We start from the raw sequence: 17,179 nt of genomic DNA, 5'->3' as shown, positions 1-17,179 counted from the left end.
AAGGCCTGAGTTAATCACTAGTATTTTGTAAAACCAAACTACATTCTGCTGCTTGATACATCTATAATAAAATTACTATCCTATGAGCAGAGCACATAACAATGATTTGTGTTCTGCCCTTTGATCTGTTACATTGTTTGAATCTAGCAGTCTAAAAATTAGGCAGAGAAAGTTTTACGGCTTTCAGATTCATGTTGCTTAGTTTGTACTGTTTACAGCAATGCAATAAGGTTTACTGTTTTATTAACGCAGTCACATAAAACATATACATTTAGATTAATGCAGTATGGTAGCTTAAATAATTGTGAAGAAAAAATTATACTTAGTATTTGTAAAGTGATACATGTAAAATACTAATAAAATGAGCCTTCCAATACCTCTCCATTTAACAGATGGGGAAGCTGAGATGTAGAAATTTTAGGGTCAACATTTTCTAAAGTATCCACTGATTTGATGTCTCAATTTATGATACCTTGGACCTGATTTTCAGAAATGCTGGTTATCCAATTCCAGATTAAATCAATGGGAGCTGCAGGTGCCCATCAGCCCTCACTGATTGCTAACTTGTGTCTTGTTTCCAATCTTCCATTTTGGGAAAGTTGCTGAGGAAGGTTGTAGCATGCATATGGGACAGAAACTCCAGTGGTGGCCTCCAGGCAACAGATGAGGATAAAATGTCCATGCTGATTCTTTTAGCTCTATGAGCAGCTTTGGTACTACTGACCATGAGGTGGTTTTGACATATGTGTGGTCCTGTGACAGGCTGTGTAGACCCCCACACTGTGAAAACCAAGAGGAAGTTAATTGATGGACCAATTGTCCCTCCAGCTGCAACTAAGGGACCAATTAACAACAGATGGCATAAACAGCTGCCACTCAGACAGAGAAGGGCTGCTGCCAGAGGGGCTGAAAGTGGCCTTGGGGAAGTTCCACAGTAGCTGACTGTGAAGAAGATGCACCAGGAGACAGAACTCCAGAGCAGAAATAGTGGCGTCCACAGCTTGGTGAGAGATGTGTACAAGTGACGGGAAGGTAGGAGAAGCACAGGGAAACAGTGAAGGATTGTAAGGAGCAGTGCTTACCTGCCTAACATGGAGTCAGTGGGCTGGAACGCAGAGGAGAGGATGGGCATGGCCTGGCTTCCCCTATTCCCCCAGCGAGAGGGGAAACACAAGCCTCAACACTAGAAGAGGCAGAGAGACTGATGAGCCGAAGGCCTGGCATAAAGGCCATTAGATGTTACCTTTTTCTGTTTTGACTTTTCTGTTATCTAGGGAAGGGGCTGAACTGAAAAGTGACCTGGCTGGAGGTCCAGCCCATGGAAACTGCAAACAGCTACAGCACTTGATGACAGACAACAAGGTGGTGAAGAACCCCTGCTACACCCTGACCTAGCAGGAGGGGATGCTCTGGTGGTGGGTTCACCTTGGGACAGGTCCCTAACAAGGATGGATTAAATAGCTATTCTCTTTCCATTGTGAGGCATCCAGAAGGCACTTCAGGGCAATTTTTAATCTCTCTCAAGGGTACTGTTTTGTGGGTGTAGAGGGGTGGTTACCTGCTCCTGCCCTGTGGGGCTTAAAAGCCAGCCCTGGGCGAGAGCCAGGGCTGAGGGCAAGAAAGGCTAGGCTGAATGGGAAAATGGCCACAGCTGGGCCTATAAAGGGGCTGCTAGGCTGAAGCTTAGCCAGTCTCTCTCTGCATTCAGAGAGGGAAGGCCCTGGCTGCAGGGACCTGAGGGAATACCTAGATTGGAGCAGGGCTGACGGGGAAAGGCCACGGGAGCCGGGGAGCTCCGGCGTGGAAGCCCCCAGGTTGTGAGACCTAGGAGGGCCTATTAGAGTTGCAAGGGGGCAGCCCATGGATAGACAGAGGCAGCAGGTCTAAACCCCTTCACCTGTGATGAGTGGCTGATACACTGCAGTCTGCCGTGGGAAGCGGGGCTAAGCGATGACTGGCAGTAGCCAAGACTGAGGTGAGGTGGAGGTAGTGGGTGGGGGTTCCCCGGGGAGGGGAGACCCTCAGGATTGTTGGGGTTTACTGCCAGTGGCAGTACCCCAGTGGGAAGAGGCACCGGCTCCTGGGAGGGACTGGGACTGGCAGTAAGGCGGATCACCAGATGGCAGAGGGCGCTCCAGAGGCTGACAAGCTAATTCCCAAGGACAACCAGCAGCCTAGCTCTATTACAGTGGGGTATTACAGGGCTTGTGGGGTATTGCAGGGTCCTCGTTCCCTGTTAAATGTATACGTATGAGACCTAGCTTGTTAAAGCTCAGTCACAGGAAGATACTGGTAAGGCTGATAGATTGAGGGAAGCAATCAAAGAATGGGTGAAGAATGACCCCCTTGGTTGAAGGAGCGAAGCTGCCATTTGTGATACAGTTCCCAATCTAGGCCTCTTGTTAGACTCTAAGCTGTTCTGGATGCCCAAATAAGAGATGTGGCCAATACCCCATTAGAAATACTCATAAAAACAGCCAAGACATGAGCATTTTAATATACATCAAAATGCACAAGTACTACACAGGCAGATTAATCTTCACTTGCATTATTACATTTCAATACATTATTTGATACAACATGGAAAAGGAATGCATTACTTCATGACTGTTTTAGAAATGGACGTGTAAAGCACCCAGTTATTGCTTCTCTGTTCTTTAACAGAGCTGTATCATCACCATAACCACAAGAGAGACAAACTGCTTGTAGCAATTTAGGATGTTCTGACATTACCATTGGCTATCGGGAGAGCAGACTCTGTACATCTAGAAAGGGTCCCCTAACTGTGGAAAAGTGTGTCCTTTAGCATGTGACTGCTGTCATGCTCAGACTCTAATTAAACTTAAATTTACTGGTTTATTTCCATTGTGTACATCAGATCAGATTCCAAAAATGTGATTGTATAGTTTTATGCAGGATGTGGTTACACTTGTAGTAATGTATTATTCATTTGTTCTTGGCAAAGTTTGAGAAGAATCTTTGACCAAATGTTATAAAAGGGAAAAAAACTCTGAAGTTTTGGACCAAGATTTCCATTTCCACTATGAACCAGATCGGATTTTGCCATTTCTCTTCCATGAAGGGCTATGTTTCCATCTTCTGTAAAGGTCAATGCCTTCAAGAATTTTTTTTTTATATATTTTAGAATCATGCTGTCCATGCACAGGAAATAACCCTAATGCAGACATAATGTTGTCTAATGCAGCTGTTTCCCCATCATGTCAATATTCTGTTTTCTCCTGGTTGTTTAAAATATAGCCCCAGGCCCACTTCCACCCCCCTTACTGTAACCCCAGGTCTGATTGTGTCTTACAGTGTGACTCTCTGTTGAACAAAAGGAAAAGAGACGAGACAGACAAAGCGAAACAACAGCTACAAGCCAACATCATGGTGGCAGAGCAGAGAGCTCACAAAACAATGTCTTTATTTTCCCAAGGAGTTAGGTCCTGGAGCAGAGGGACCATTACATGTAAGTACTTGCGGCTACTGCCCCCCTACTGGACTCACAGGGACAATGCTATGGGGCTGGCTGTTAGGTTAGTTATTGCAGGTTGCAGTCTCCAACTGTTGCAGGGATGTTTGCAAATGTCAGGGCTATAGGCAGGCTGCCAGGAACCCCCTGTGTGTTTTACTGAGAGAGTCTTCATGTTGTCAGTGCCAAATTTAACATGCCTTCAGATCACATGGTGCCTATTTATAGACCACACAAATGTACTTGTGCCCACAGCCAGTGAGCTGCTGGCGTGAAGGTCGCTGACTGTTAACTTCCCTCCTGGCCTGTCCTTTGTATCTCATGGGGGGCAGAGCTCACTCCTAAGGACACCAATCTCAGGTTAGTCTTACCTTAGTCTTCCTCTTCTTTCTTCAACATGCCCCACTTGCCTTTCCAGGCTCGGTTATTATCCCTGTCAGTGTTAACACTGTCAACTTTTTTTCATGGTCGTGGGGGGAAGGTCTCACTCCTGCTGCTGCCCTTCTTCAAAGGCCAGGACTGCTGTGTCAGTGCGAATGAGATTTTAAATGTCTCCTTCAAACACACAGCAAAATCCTTCAGCCCAAGAGCAGGGTGTGTCTGTCTGTCTTTAAAACTTCTCCCTAAATGAAGGAATGTCCTTCCCAGTGAGTGAGATGTGGCAAGTCTGCCCTACCTCTCAAAATCAGGGGTCACAGTACAATCTACTAGGGCATGAATATAAGGTTTCTACACACCGGGCCTGTGTCTGATCCAAGTTATGCTGGTGCAAATCAGCAGAACCATCACTGAAATGAGTGGTGCAAACCTGGAGTAAAGGAAATCACAATCAGGCCTTGTAAACTAATCCGAGATAGGCTTACAAATCTCCCGCAGATATTAAGGCGGCAACAGAAGAGTTGTGGGAGACCTTTCGGGAGGTTTTCCTGTAATATCCAGGAACTGGATGTTAATACCCAGGAACTGCAGATTTCAGCATTAGGCTGAAAAAGTAAACATAAAATAGGTAACTAACTCTGCCGCATCAAGCAGCTTGGTGTTAAACAGATAAAATTTGGAAAAGCTTTGCCCAAACTTCCAGAAGAATCAGGCTGTATTTCCTTCAGCCATATGAATCAGTGTTGTCTGGTTATCATGCTACTGTAGGGGAGGGTAAATTCCAAATCTATAGTTGAATTTGGCTGAACATTAATATTTTTCTTTTTGTCATGTAGAGCTGCGTGTAGGTAATATGTGGGTACCAAATGTGGTGCGTGCCAAATCTGAGTTTTTTGCAGATTCTCACTAGATCAGTAGTTCCTTATCCCTACAGGAGTGAAGCATGAAGAGGCCTGTCAGTGCAGGATTTGTCCCTTAGCTATAAGTAGTTGAATTTTTTTTTGTGGTGTTGTTTGTTGTTATTATTATTATTTTATTAACAATAATTATTTGTATCTGGAAAAGGAGAAATAGGTCTTTGTTCTGATTGTCTGAGGAAGTTTATTTCCAGGATAAATAAGTAGGAAATAGAAATTCTGTTAGTTTGGTAGATGGATTTAGTCAGAGATTCAACATGGGTCAAGAGGTCTGATGTAAAGGGATGGGAGCCAGGAAACCCAGTTTTCTAATCCATGCTTTAGTACTGTCTCTCTTTGTGACCTTATCCAAGTATCTGAGCATCTCTGCCTCAGTGAGCCCACATGTAAAGTGGACATAATGCTTACTGCAGGAATGTTGTGAGAACTAACCAGTTAATGTTTTTCTTTATAGTGATTTGAAAATGTAGAGCTCTGTATAAGCCCTAAGCAGAAATGGGCCCAAGATATAAGATTGAGATGCCAATTTATATTGCTAGTGTGTTCAGCTCCAAGATTTTGGTCTGTAAATCTTGAAATAAGTAATGTATTATGCTGGTTTATGGAATCAGTGTTATAGCTGCTAATTGTAATGTATTTTTGCTTGTTTAGTGACCTCAGAAGAAGAATATTGTGAAAAATTAAGCTTTAATACATGATTTATGTATAATTTAACAAAAACCAAATTTTGGAACCATATATTTTGATGAACTAAATTTAGTCTATGACATGTATAGTCTATGGCTCTCCACACAGTTAAGCAACCTTGGCAAAATCCATTTGCCTAATGATATTTCACATTGCCTGGTGTGTGTGTATGAACAAATGGTTCATCATAATGCAGTTATCATTTAAGGAGTTGCTAAGTTTTTAACTCTGAATTTTCAGGGTGGTGGGTGTGGGTTATGTGGTTAATTAATCTTAACAATTTAAATAATTTTTTATGTAACTGCATACAGAATGTGTTAGTGGTATGAGAACTAGTAATTACTGTACAGTAATCACTTATTTCAGTATTTTTTTCATTACTGAAAGCTGCTGGCCTGCATTATGGACTAATGTCCTGTACAATTTAATTTAATTTAATTTCAGCCTGACTGAACTCTGTAAACCACTGGAGAAATAGAAGTGTATAATGGAAACACATCCATATCCCAATCTTAGCAGCATTAAAGATCAGTGCTGAAAGACACAGGGCCCTTCACTTCCCGCACCCGGTTGAAGTGGAATGAAAAAGGGCCTGAGGGGGAATGTTTCCCTAAAGCTATTGTCCAATAAGAAGAAAAGGGGACTGAAATTCTTTAGAACCTAGCGCTGTGCACTGGGATGCATTAACTAGATTGCTTGCTGGTTGAGAATGAATGATTACTCTGGAGCTGGAGTGAGGAAAGTAAAGCTTGGTGCATTTACTCACATGTCAATCTAGTGTAGATGTCTAAAGTAAAGCCACGATTCAGATAGGGAAGCTGTGATGGAATGGTGTTCTTCCCTTTTTTTTTCCCCATCCCCAGAGAATTCAGTGTTGCTAACTCTAGCAATTTTATCATAAGTTGCACAATATTTGTTCTTTTCCTTAAAGCCTCATTTCCAGGAGTCATGTAAATACATGAGTCTCCGCTTTTATTTAAAAAGAGGTTCTAACCCTCATAGCTGCAGAGAAAAACTTTAAAATGTGACATGCATTGACCCCCAAACCAGTAGGCAAATAAAAAGAACCCAAAATGTATTATTGTGGCAGGGGGAAATCTTGTGTGTGCGTGTTTTGTTTGTGGTTGGTTTTTTTTTTTTAGGTAAATCTCATGATTTTTGGGGCTGACTCATGATTTTTGATTGCTTAGGGTTGGCCAGCAATGCTCTCTCATACCATCAATGAAGGAAAGCATCCTCCCCCTAATCTCTCATCCAGAGACCTGGGGTCAGGTTCAAGGGTGAGACTAGGATGTAGCATTTGGGACAGAGAATATTGAATGTTACGTTGTGGTGATTAGGAATTCTGGGATTGCAGGTATGTGCTTTGAGTTTCTAGCAACATACCACCAACTGCACTTCCCATTTTGAACCTGACTCACTCTCCCTCTCTAAGTCTGCCCAGCACTGAATTCTAATGACTCCTACAAATCTTACTATTTGCAATAACTGTGTACCTAGGGTTTGTTTTCCTGTCTGACAGCTACCAAATGAAGTAAAACAAAGCCAAGATATTTGCTTTTAAACTGATTAAAACGGCCAAGATAAAAATGTCAGTGTAAGGCTGATGAACCTGTGTGAGTGTAATATATGACGTGTACCATTTGCAGCCATGATGTCAGTAGACTGGTGTTTGGGGGTGGGGGAATGAGTTTAAAGGGACAGCAGTGATCTATGGACTGTGCAGAAAGGACCCTTTGCCAGTTATGTTCTAACTTCTATTATTGAGATTTTATGTCCATGTAGTGCTATGTGGTGTGAGTATGGAACTCCATTGTTTCACTTCACTATTATGTCTCTCAGAAATTCAATCAGTAAGCAGTCCTTCATGAAAAGCAGAAACTTCTTCATTATGAACAGGTTGTTCCTTTGCACATACCAGTCTGGTGGTGTAAGATTTTTTTTGAGTAGTCTGAGTAAACTCTGGCTGGAAATAAAGTAATTATGCTGGTCTGCGGAATTAAAAGTCAGGACAATCTAGTGCAAGCTTTTGCCCAATTTGTTTGTAATTTTGAATTTAGCTCAAGTCTGGCTGGTTCAGTGACCTGGCAGAATGCCTAGGCAAGTCATCAGCTTTCAATTCCACAGGCATCACCTGATGTAAAGACCTTTGGCTCAGTCATTCTACAGTAATATTAAAGGAATATTGCTGAGTTTTTTTTCTTCTTGCCCCTAACATAGAGTGACCTTTTAGACATAAAATTATACAGATTTGAGGTGGGTTAATCAAGCAACTTGGTTTCAATAAGACTTTTATATCTACAGGGCAACTGGACCAACATCAAGGGCACAGAGGAGTGTTCTGTCCCCTGGATTTGCTGGGATGGCTGGTCTAGTGCGATGCATCACCAGTTGCTCGGTGCCCTGGCTTCACAGTATAAATTCTAGAACACTGCAGCCAGCAACCGGACAACGTTCTCTTAGAACTTTCCAAATCTTATGGAATCAACAGGCAGCAAAAGGTACAATATGTATTTGATTTGACTGTATGTAGATGCTGTTGTCATAATGCTGTAGTTTTATTTTCAAATGGATCATATGTTGTGGAAGCTTATTTTCTGTTAGAGGTCATCTGGAGGTCAGTGTCAGGTATAACAAAAATCTCTACTCGCATTAAACTTTCAGAGTCAATGTCCACATACTCCACATGGTTAATTAGATAATTTAATTTCTTTGCGGTTTTTGTAAAAGCAATGATTTGCATTTGTAAAAATACACTATATTTCATTCACTCAGATGTTCAACTGGCCCTTAATTTGAAAAGCGGTTGTTCTATTTATTTTTTTATTAATAGAAATATACAGGGTCAATCTCTGAACTCAACTACATTGACATACACCAGAACGAAAGGGAGAAGAATATGATCTATTATGAGGCAGAAGTTAAGTTTAGGCACAAGAGCTCACTGAGCTTTAGAACGTTTTAAAAAATTGTGGAAATTCATCCATCTACTGCCAATAGTTAAGGGCTGGAGAAGGAGCTATGTTTGAAGTGTCCCTCCCTATGCCTGTCTGATGCTTTAGGGTAGCTGCTATCTGGTGCAAGTTAGAGCAGCCTTCTAGTTATGTCTTGGAACCAGCCTAATGCATAGTCAGCCCAGGATTGGGAGTCCACACAGGTGCACAAAGCAATCTTTATGCCTCTCTCTCATGCATTGCACTTTATGCTCTTTGGTTGTAGCTAAGAACCTCGGCCAAAATTGTCTAAATCTCCCAATATGTTTTCTTTGTGAATCATTTGGATGGTACTGTGATATTCCAGTTATCTTTTCTTCGAGTACAACAGATAGTTGGGTTATACACTGAATTGTCAAGTATTTCTCAACTGCCAATCCACCGGTATGTATTTCCAAACAATGCTTTTTGTAATTAAGCTCTTCTTCAAGTTTACTTTACTTTGCTTATATTATCTTGTTAGGCAATTATTCTTTGGAACATCATAAAATAAATCTAAACTACTGTTCTTGTAAGGGAAAACTAAACAATATTTAATATGCTATTGTTGTCTTATGGTCAATCTTACATAATTTCAATAAGTAAACTGAGAAAACACGAATGTATCCAGATCAAAAGAAACACGGAAAGCATGTAGTCCTGAGTGAGTGTTGCGACAGTATCTTGTATTCGGAATGCTCTGAGTATGCAGAAAACTAAATAAACCATAAATACTGAAAGACCTCATACTGAAGGAAGCATCTTAGCCCATTCATATGAAGAGTCCCACACAGGTCAACAGGACTATTCATATTCATAAAGATAAGCATATCTGTAGGTATTAGCAGGAACTTGGCTTCAGTTTGTGCAATGCTCAAGACATTGGGGTCCTGATCAGGACCTCCCAGGAGCTACTGTAATAAAACTACGAATAAGAGTGACAGATGAAAGCTTTCTAAAGTAGGTGAAATGTGCTGCCGATTATATTTACCATGATACTTCTGTGTCCAGCCACCTAAGAGGTTAGATCTGAGTTGAAGAGACAGAGCTTTCCCTTGCTTACTCTGCGTGTATAGGAATGAGTAATATATATAAACTACTGTAGACTTTGTTTAATTTTTCCCCCTTGAACATATACATCTCAAGTCTGCTCCTGCTCCCACTGAAGGCAGTGGCAAAACTCCCAAAGGATTTCAGTAGACATTCTGGTATTTAACTTGGTGGATGGTTGGATATCCAGGTTCAGCTAGAATGAAGCGATGCATAAACCAGCCCTGCATTTGTTGTTGCCCTTCCCCTAACCTCTGTTTGTCTTTCTGTCCTTTTGACACTGAACTTCTCAGGGCAGGGATTATCCTTTCTTGGATGTCTGAAAAGCAGGTAGCACAGTGAAGGTGCTGCCACGAACAACTAGCAAAGAATAAATACTAATGGAGCTAAGCGAAAAATTGCACTTCAGCATTTTACACATGAGAAAAACTGACAGAGTCCCCCTATTTACCTCTTTAGCTACTCGTGTGATTCTTGACAACTCTTTCCAGGGCACAAGAAGCTATGGCAACAATTTCTTTCCAAGAAAAGTAATAAATAACATGCCAATCCATTGACTGCAGTAGGGCTAGGATTTTACCCAATGTTTTTAAACATCCACCTGTCTATTACTACTACATCTTTATTGCAGCTGAAAGAATGTGAACAACCTTCCCCCCGTGTATGCTATTTAATTGCTTTTTGCAGTTCAGCCTAGGTAATAAAATTGGTCTGGGTACTCTTAAGTCATTTTCACTTACTTGATTGCATGCACTAGCTCGAGGATCTTGAGTTTGGGTTCACAAACCCTAGAAAAGAATCTTTAAATAACCAGTCTGTTTTTCTAAATGGATTTTAAAGGAAATTATGAAAAATACTCCTTATTTCCAGTCAGCTTTGGGGAAAAAAATGCGTGTATGTGCTTTTACAAAACCCAAATGTTGGTCCTAAACTAAGTTGACAGGGTCACTTTAAAATATGTGACATAAGGATATGGTTTAAAATGTTGTTAATTACATCCAGACTGAGTGGGGCTGTGGAAAATTTAAATTTTCTGGAGAAGGGTTTGATTTGGATGGCCCAAATGCTAGTTGCAAAGAACTGTAACCCTGTTAAGCAGCTGAGAGAAGAATTTATATCGGAAAGAAAAGACTTTTTTATATGTGTTTAGAATGAAGCCATGGTCTAAATAACAAGTTCTGTAGGGAATAAAATAATAAAGCCTGTGTGACGTCATTAGCAGAGAATGAATGGAAGTATGGAAGAAAATATCTACTAAAAAACAAATGTCCAAGCTTAACAGTGTGCATAGCAGATCAAATACAGATGGGGGAGAGAGCTTAGAGGAGGTTTTAACGATGAAGGATTGGCAAGGGTGATTTTTCAGTGATTTACAGTTATCTGTCCTCTCCATCCTGAGGGAAGAATTTTCTGTACACCAAATACATCATAATAATAAGCTAAATACTCCCGTCACCCATATCCCTACCCTGCAGAAGGGAATGTAGTCTGATAGCTAATCACACACAGATATTCTCATCCATGGTCTTATGAGATTGTAAACATGCTTTGGACCAAGATGTATGGGTATACAAAGATATTTCTAGCGTGAAGACCTATTCTACTCCTCATCCCCATGGAACTGAAAGAAAAGATTACAACTTTCTTAATAGCCCCTAAGAAATATGTAACTATTAAGTGTGTAACTAATGCCCACAGTGTGCATCCTGGTTAATTACTGTAAAGGAGATTCTTAGCCAGGTGATTTTCTGCATACAAGTGGAGCTGTACTGAGAAAGTTAGGTTCCTGTAGAGAACCTTTATGCAGGACAAGTAGCAAGTGAAAAATGAACCTGGTTACCCCGTCAGTCCTAATGGAATACCGTGTGTATTTTATGAAACTACTGGGTAAGATTATGTAGCAGCCACAGTATGTGCTGTATCTGAGCAAGGGCTGTACAGTGTACTGTGAACAAATTCTCTTCTTTTGCCCCATTCTCAGTACTGGATATATTTTAACAATTCAAAAAAGTTAAAACTAATGAAGATTTTCAGGAATACTATTTAAATAGCTACATGAGCTGGGTATGTCTGTAGTTCTGCAGAGCAGATTAGATTGTGGCAGTTGCTTTTGCATTCATAAATCTCCAAAAGAAACTACCACTTCCAGGAAGACTTGGCGGATGTCTGATACAGGCTGTCTTCTTCTAATGCAGTGAAAGATGGCTGATTTACTGAACCAAACGCACTCCTTATAGGATTTCTGTTTTTATCTCCCCAAAATTATCTTGTCATCTGTTATAATCAGTGCACTATGTATGTTGCTGCTCTGATCTGAGTTTCCATATATGACGATATATGCAGCACAGCACATGTTAATGAAAAAGCATGCATGATGTGGCATAACACATTAGAATATACATTTTATCATAAAATAGCCATTTTAGCTTACTGTATTTCATATTACAGTTGGATACATTGGTGTATATTATATTACCTTGAGGCTTTAGGGCCTTGGTATGGGCTATTAGTTGTAGGTTTTTGACCAGAATGCCCGGTCGAAAAGAGACCCTGGCAGCTCTGGTCAGCACGACTGACCGGGCCATTAAAAGTCCAGTTGCAATGCAGGCATGTCACTGCTTCCGGGAACCGCCTGAGGTGAGCACCGCCCAGACCCCACATCCCAACACCCTGCCCCAGCCCAGAGCTCCCTCCTACACCCCAACCTCCTACCTCACCCCCTGCTCACATCCCACATCCCAACACCCTGCCCCAGCCCAGAGCTCCTTCTGTGCCCCAAACCCTTCATCCCTGGCCCCCCCAGAGCCCTCACCCTCCTGCACCCTTGCCCTAGACCAGTGAAAATGAGCAAGTGGGGGAAAGCAAGTGATGGAGGGGGGTGGAGTGAACAGGGGTGGGGCCTCAGAAGAGGCAGGGCAGGGGCGTGGTCTCATGGAAGGGGCAGGGCAGGGCAAGGGTGTTCGGTTTTCTGCAAATAGGAAGTTAGCAAATAGTTTTCTGCAAATAGGAAGTTCCTATATCCATGAGCAAGTCCTTTGAGTGGCTGCTGGGCTTAAGAACCAGTTTGCTGACTCTTTCAGTCAATCAGGCAGCGTAGCCAATCAGGTAGCCTACTACAAATCAGCTATGCTCATTAGGCTTTGCTGCAGGCCCTGATTCCTGACACATTCAATCTCTCCTCCCTAAAGCCTGGGATGTCTGCGTAAATTCTTCCAATTTCTGCCTACACACTTTTCCAGTACTAAGAGTTGCACATGCATGCAATGAAATTTCCATATGCCAAGAATCTTTGTTCAAATGTATTTCATGTATAAATATTCTTTCACAGTAGTGGACTCCACCACCTATGTGTGGCAGGGGGAGTGCTGGAAAAGTATTCTTGCAAATGCACGCGAGCCACTTTGGGGATGTACTAGTGAACTTGAGATGAAACTGAAAAATAACCCCCAAATCTAAAATCAAGTAATCTGAGTTTGACAGAAAGCACTTTATTCTAATGCTAAATGATTGTTCCTTTTAGAAATATAGTATGCCACTATTTTAGTATAATACCACATTTCTGTAAGCTCATTCTCTGACCCACAGTCTCTACATATATGTCCTCTTTCATGGAGGGCTCTCTGAGGCACAGTGCCTCCTGCAGTGGGGCAATTTACACACCACTCCAGCTCAGATTTGTGCCTAAGGGCACCATCTAACCTCATTGGGCGTACTCACTTGAGTCAGGTGAGCAGGATGGAGTCCTTAGATGATTATCTTCTGTGCCATATTGGTTTCCTATGTCATGCTAATTTAAACCATGCCTGTGTTGGATTTTTGGTTTAGCTGTAATGATTCTCTCCTCTTCGTACACTTACAAGCACTTTCATTGTGTTCGTTATTTATATCGTCCCGTAATGACTTTTTTTGTGTGACTCAGATATAAAAGTTTTTTTTTTTTTAATTAAAAAGTAAAAGGGTATTTTCTGTTGCAGTTTCAGGGCCTGGTCCTGCACATGTGCCACTGAGCAAAGCTACTCACTGCTGTTTTCTTTTGTTTGGGGTTTTTTATAGTCATTCCCTGCTTGTGTACAGCTTTGCATTAATATCACACCTTTTAAGCAAAATATCATCTCAGCACTGAAGAGATTTGTTTAGAATGTTCTTACAAGAAATATCCTAGCCGCATGTGTCAGCTCTGTCTGGGTAACCTCACAGAGTGCTGTCTGCCACTGAACTGTCAGTGTACATTTAGGCAAACACATGTTTAAGTTTGTGCATCTACATTAGTTATTAATGTACAGCTTGTATATTGCCAGTTAAATTGTGGGGTCACAAAGTTTCAGTGACTTGCACCATATTAACCCCATGTGAACCAACAGGCGTGTATGATCTGCTTTGAGGAGTAAGGAAGAGTTCTAGGCTACAGAAACACAACTCATGTAAGACGGTGGAGGAATGGGGAAAGGATTTTACTCTAGTCTACTAGCTTAGGGCCAGAGCGTGGTCCCAATGATGTCATTGGGAATTTTGTCATTGTCTTCAGTGGGATCAAGGTTTGCAAGGTGCTGGGCTTCCTGTGAAGTGATCAGTGCACTCAACTCCCAGTGGGACTTGGTGTTCAGGACTTTACAGGATTGAGCCATCAAGAATTAAATTCACCCCTGTGCATAGGACCAGCACCAGGTCCATGCACCACTGAAATCCTGTCTTGAGGCTTTAAGTGGGACTTAAGTGATACGTATTCCTTGTGTTGCTCCTCCACCCGTCTGCCACATGGAGTGAATCTGAGCCTTAAAAGGTCCAGTCTAGCTCCATTGAAGTCAATGGAAAAACTCCCATTGACTTAGTGGCAATAGGATTGGGCACTATATAGATGATAGTTTAGGGCCTGATCCTGAAAACATTTATTTATTGAGCACTGTAACTACAACTGTGAATGCTGGCTGGATCAGACCCTTAAAAATCTACAGTGATAGCCCTTAGACTGTTTCACAATATGTCCTTGCCTCTTTGTCAACAAGCACAGTTCTCTCACATATGAAGCCAGGAAAAACAAAACTTCCTCTCCTCATGCTGCTGTCTTATTTTTGGTTTTTCCACCTCATGTGTGAGTGGAGTTGAGGTTGTCACTTCATTTGTTGTGGTCAAGTCCACACCTTTTTCAGGGTAAACAGCATGAAAACTTGTGTAAGCAGTATCCCAGCCAAGGGTTTTATAAACCAAACTTTAATTTGTTATCCTTTTAGCATCCGTGAATGTGTTTGTGGAAAAATGCACTATAAAAAAGTTAACAGCAGAATGTTTCATCTGGTAGCATTCAGTGTCAGTTACAAAAAACACAAACCCAGTCCTGTCACCCTTCCTCACGCAGCTACTCCTACTGAGTACTACTTGTGGGAGTAAAGGTGTACAGGATTGGGTCCTTCGGCTGGGATTTCTAATGTGCCTAATGGAGTTGGGCACGCCAGTTCTATTGAGTTCCATTGGGAGTTGGATGCTGAAATACCCTTTGTGCTGTTGAAACTCTTCCCCCTTATGCCACAAACAACAATCCAACGAACATGAATTGGGAAAAATAACAATTTTCCTTTATTTTTACTTAGGAATTCGCTACAAGGATCTAGTTGTGGGTATCCCCAAAGAAACATGCAAAAATGAGAAGCGAGTGGCACTCTCTCCTGCCGGTGTCCAGGCCTTAGTTCAACAAGGCTTTAATGTGCAAGTGGAACATGGAGCTGGTGAAGAAGCAAAGTTTTCTGATGAGCAATACAAAGAGGCTGGAGCAGAAATCAATGACTTGAAAACTGTATTTGGCTCAGATATTGTTTTAAAGGCAAGTTTAGCATCTGACATGAATCATATATATTTATTCCAATGGCAGTATGCAAAAGTCAGAAGAGACTCTTGATTTTAAGAAAATCAGAATTTCAGCATGAAATCAAATCAGTAAAACAACTTATCTATGGCATTAAATCATATGATAAACATAATCTTATATGTGTCCAGTAATATAGTTGGTACAGTATTTTGTATCAACAGCTTTTGCAGCAATAGCTGCTTCACACCTATTAGGCATGCATTGTATTTCTGTTTTTTGATGGGAGGGTTAAGTTTCCAATATTGCTCAATATATACTCCAGTTCACACCAGTTATGGTATGATTGTTGGCATTCTGTTCCATCCCAGATAATGTAAATCACTTACTTGCTCAATGGGATGAAGAGCATTTGACAGAAATGCATTTAACCCATTTTTGTCTACTACCATTGATCTAAAGCCCTGGTTCTTCATCAGGACCTGCTACCTCTAGACCAGTGTTTCTCTACCTTTTTGATACCGGGGACTTCCTTGCTACCTTCCTAAACTGTGTCAGGGAGATCTCAGGGACTGGCACCGGTCCATGGACTGGTTGTTGAGAAACACTGCTCTAGAAAATAGGACTCCACAAGGGCACAGGGATCTGCGTTAGAGACATGGGAGCCGAAGACACAAGGTTCCATGTGTTTTATTAATACTATTAATAAATTCAGTTTCCAAAAGTTTAATTTAAATCATCAGACTGAACTTCTTTTAATTAAAAAAGTAAAATGTGTGGTATGTTTTGTGTCTAAGGTCAGAGCCCCAGGTTTTAATGAAGTGCTGGGAGTGCACGAGGCTTCTTTGCTCAAGGAGAATGCAACACTTGTCAGCTTTATCTACCCTGCTCAGAACCCAGATCTCCTAGGCAAACTTGCTCAGCGCAAAGCCACAGTTTTGGCAATGGACCAAGTTCCTCGAGTCACTATTGCTCAAGGATATGATGCTTTAAGCTCGATGGCCAACATTGCAGGGTGAGGATATGGAATATGAATTTTATTCATGAATGTTATCTTTGAATTGAAGGCATCCGGTGTAGCCTTGTGTCTGTTTGTTCCTGTGAGCACCATTCTACACATGTGATTTTACATAACCCTGCTCTCTATTGCATGCCAGGGGAGATAGAGAAGTGCTGGCTACTCCATTGTCTGCTTCTCTGCTGGGCTATAGGAGCCCCAAAAGAACAGGATAGGGGCTTGGCTAGCTCTGTCTTATGGTGTCTCTATCCTTCACAGGCACCGAGGGCAGCCCAGAAGAGGAGAAAAGGAAGAGAAGCTGGCAACCAGTTACAGTTCTCTGATTCTCTGTCTCAGACCAATCCTAGATTAGAGCAGCAAACCCCCAGGCTGCTGTAACCGGTGCCAGCTGAATATGGTCCTCAAGGGACCATGCACCAGCTAGGAGGAACTGGAGCACAATGTGCTCCAGATACTCCCTTCCCATCCCTTGCATGCCCTCTTCACAAGGGACTGTAGGGAGCAAGGTGCAAAGGGTATAGAATCTGCCCCAAAGTATTGATTATGGCCCCTTTATATTCTGGCACTCAGGCCGACAAGGTTGGACACTACTGATTTAGGGCCTTGAGGACTGCAGGTTGGACACCACTGGCTTTTAGAATGGTGTGTTTCACTTGTTATGTAAATGCCAGTGCCTTAAAACCGGTGCTGTTTTCTTTCTCAGATCGACAATACATAAATTGTCTTAGAATGATACTTATTGCAGGTGGGCAAGAAAACTTATTTCAGTCAATCCACTGTAACACATGTGGTTCTAAATACCATTGACTCTGTGATAAATGTGCTCTTATATTTGGCATAGGTTTAACATACTAGTTTTTATTATTTTTCCATGATTCTCTTTCACAC

The 17,179-nt window shown here is 41.7% G+C and overlaps 1 protein-coding gene across 1 annotated transcript in view; it reads left to right on the top strand.

The window, feature by feature from the left end:
• The first annotated feature begins 3,732 nt into the window (after positions 1–3,732).
• The window catches only part of LOC140894967 (NAD(P) transhydrogenase, mitochondrial), a 70,427-nt gene continuing 56,980 nt past the window's right edge, over positions 3,733–17,179 (top strand). Inside the window, exons 1-4 of the mRNA XM_073303975.1 lie at positions 3,733–3,832; positions 7,759–7,955; positions 15,062–15,291; positions 16,071–16,288. Coding sequence (XP_073160076.1) covers positions 7,817–7,955; positions 15,062–15,291; positions 16,071–16,288 — 587 coding nt within the window. The 5' untranslated portion in view covers positions 3,733–3,832; positions 7,759–7,816. The remainder of the gene's footprint in view (positions 3,833–7,758; positions 7,956–15,061; positions 15,292–16,070; positions 16,289–17,179) is intronic.

This window comes from Lepidochelys kempii, chromosome 10 (genome assembly GCF_965140285.1).
Source record: "Lepidochelys kempii isolate rLepKem1 chromosome 10, rLepKem1.hap1, whole genome shotgun sequence".
NCBI lineage: Eukaryota > Metazoa > Chordata > Testudines > Cheloniidae > Lepidochelys > Lepidochelys kempii.
This window is presented reverse-complemented; position numbering and strand designations above follow the sequence as displayed.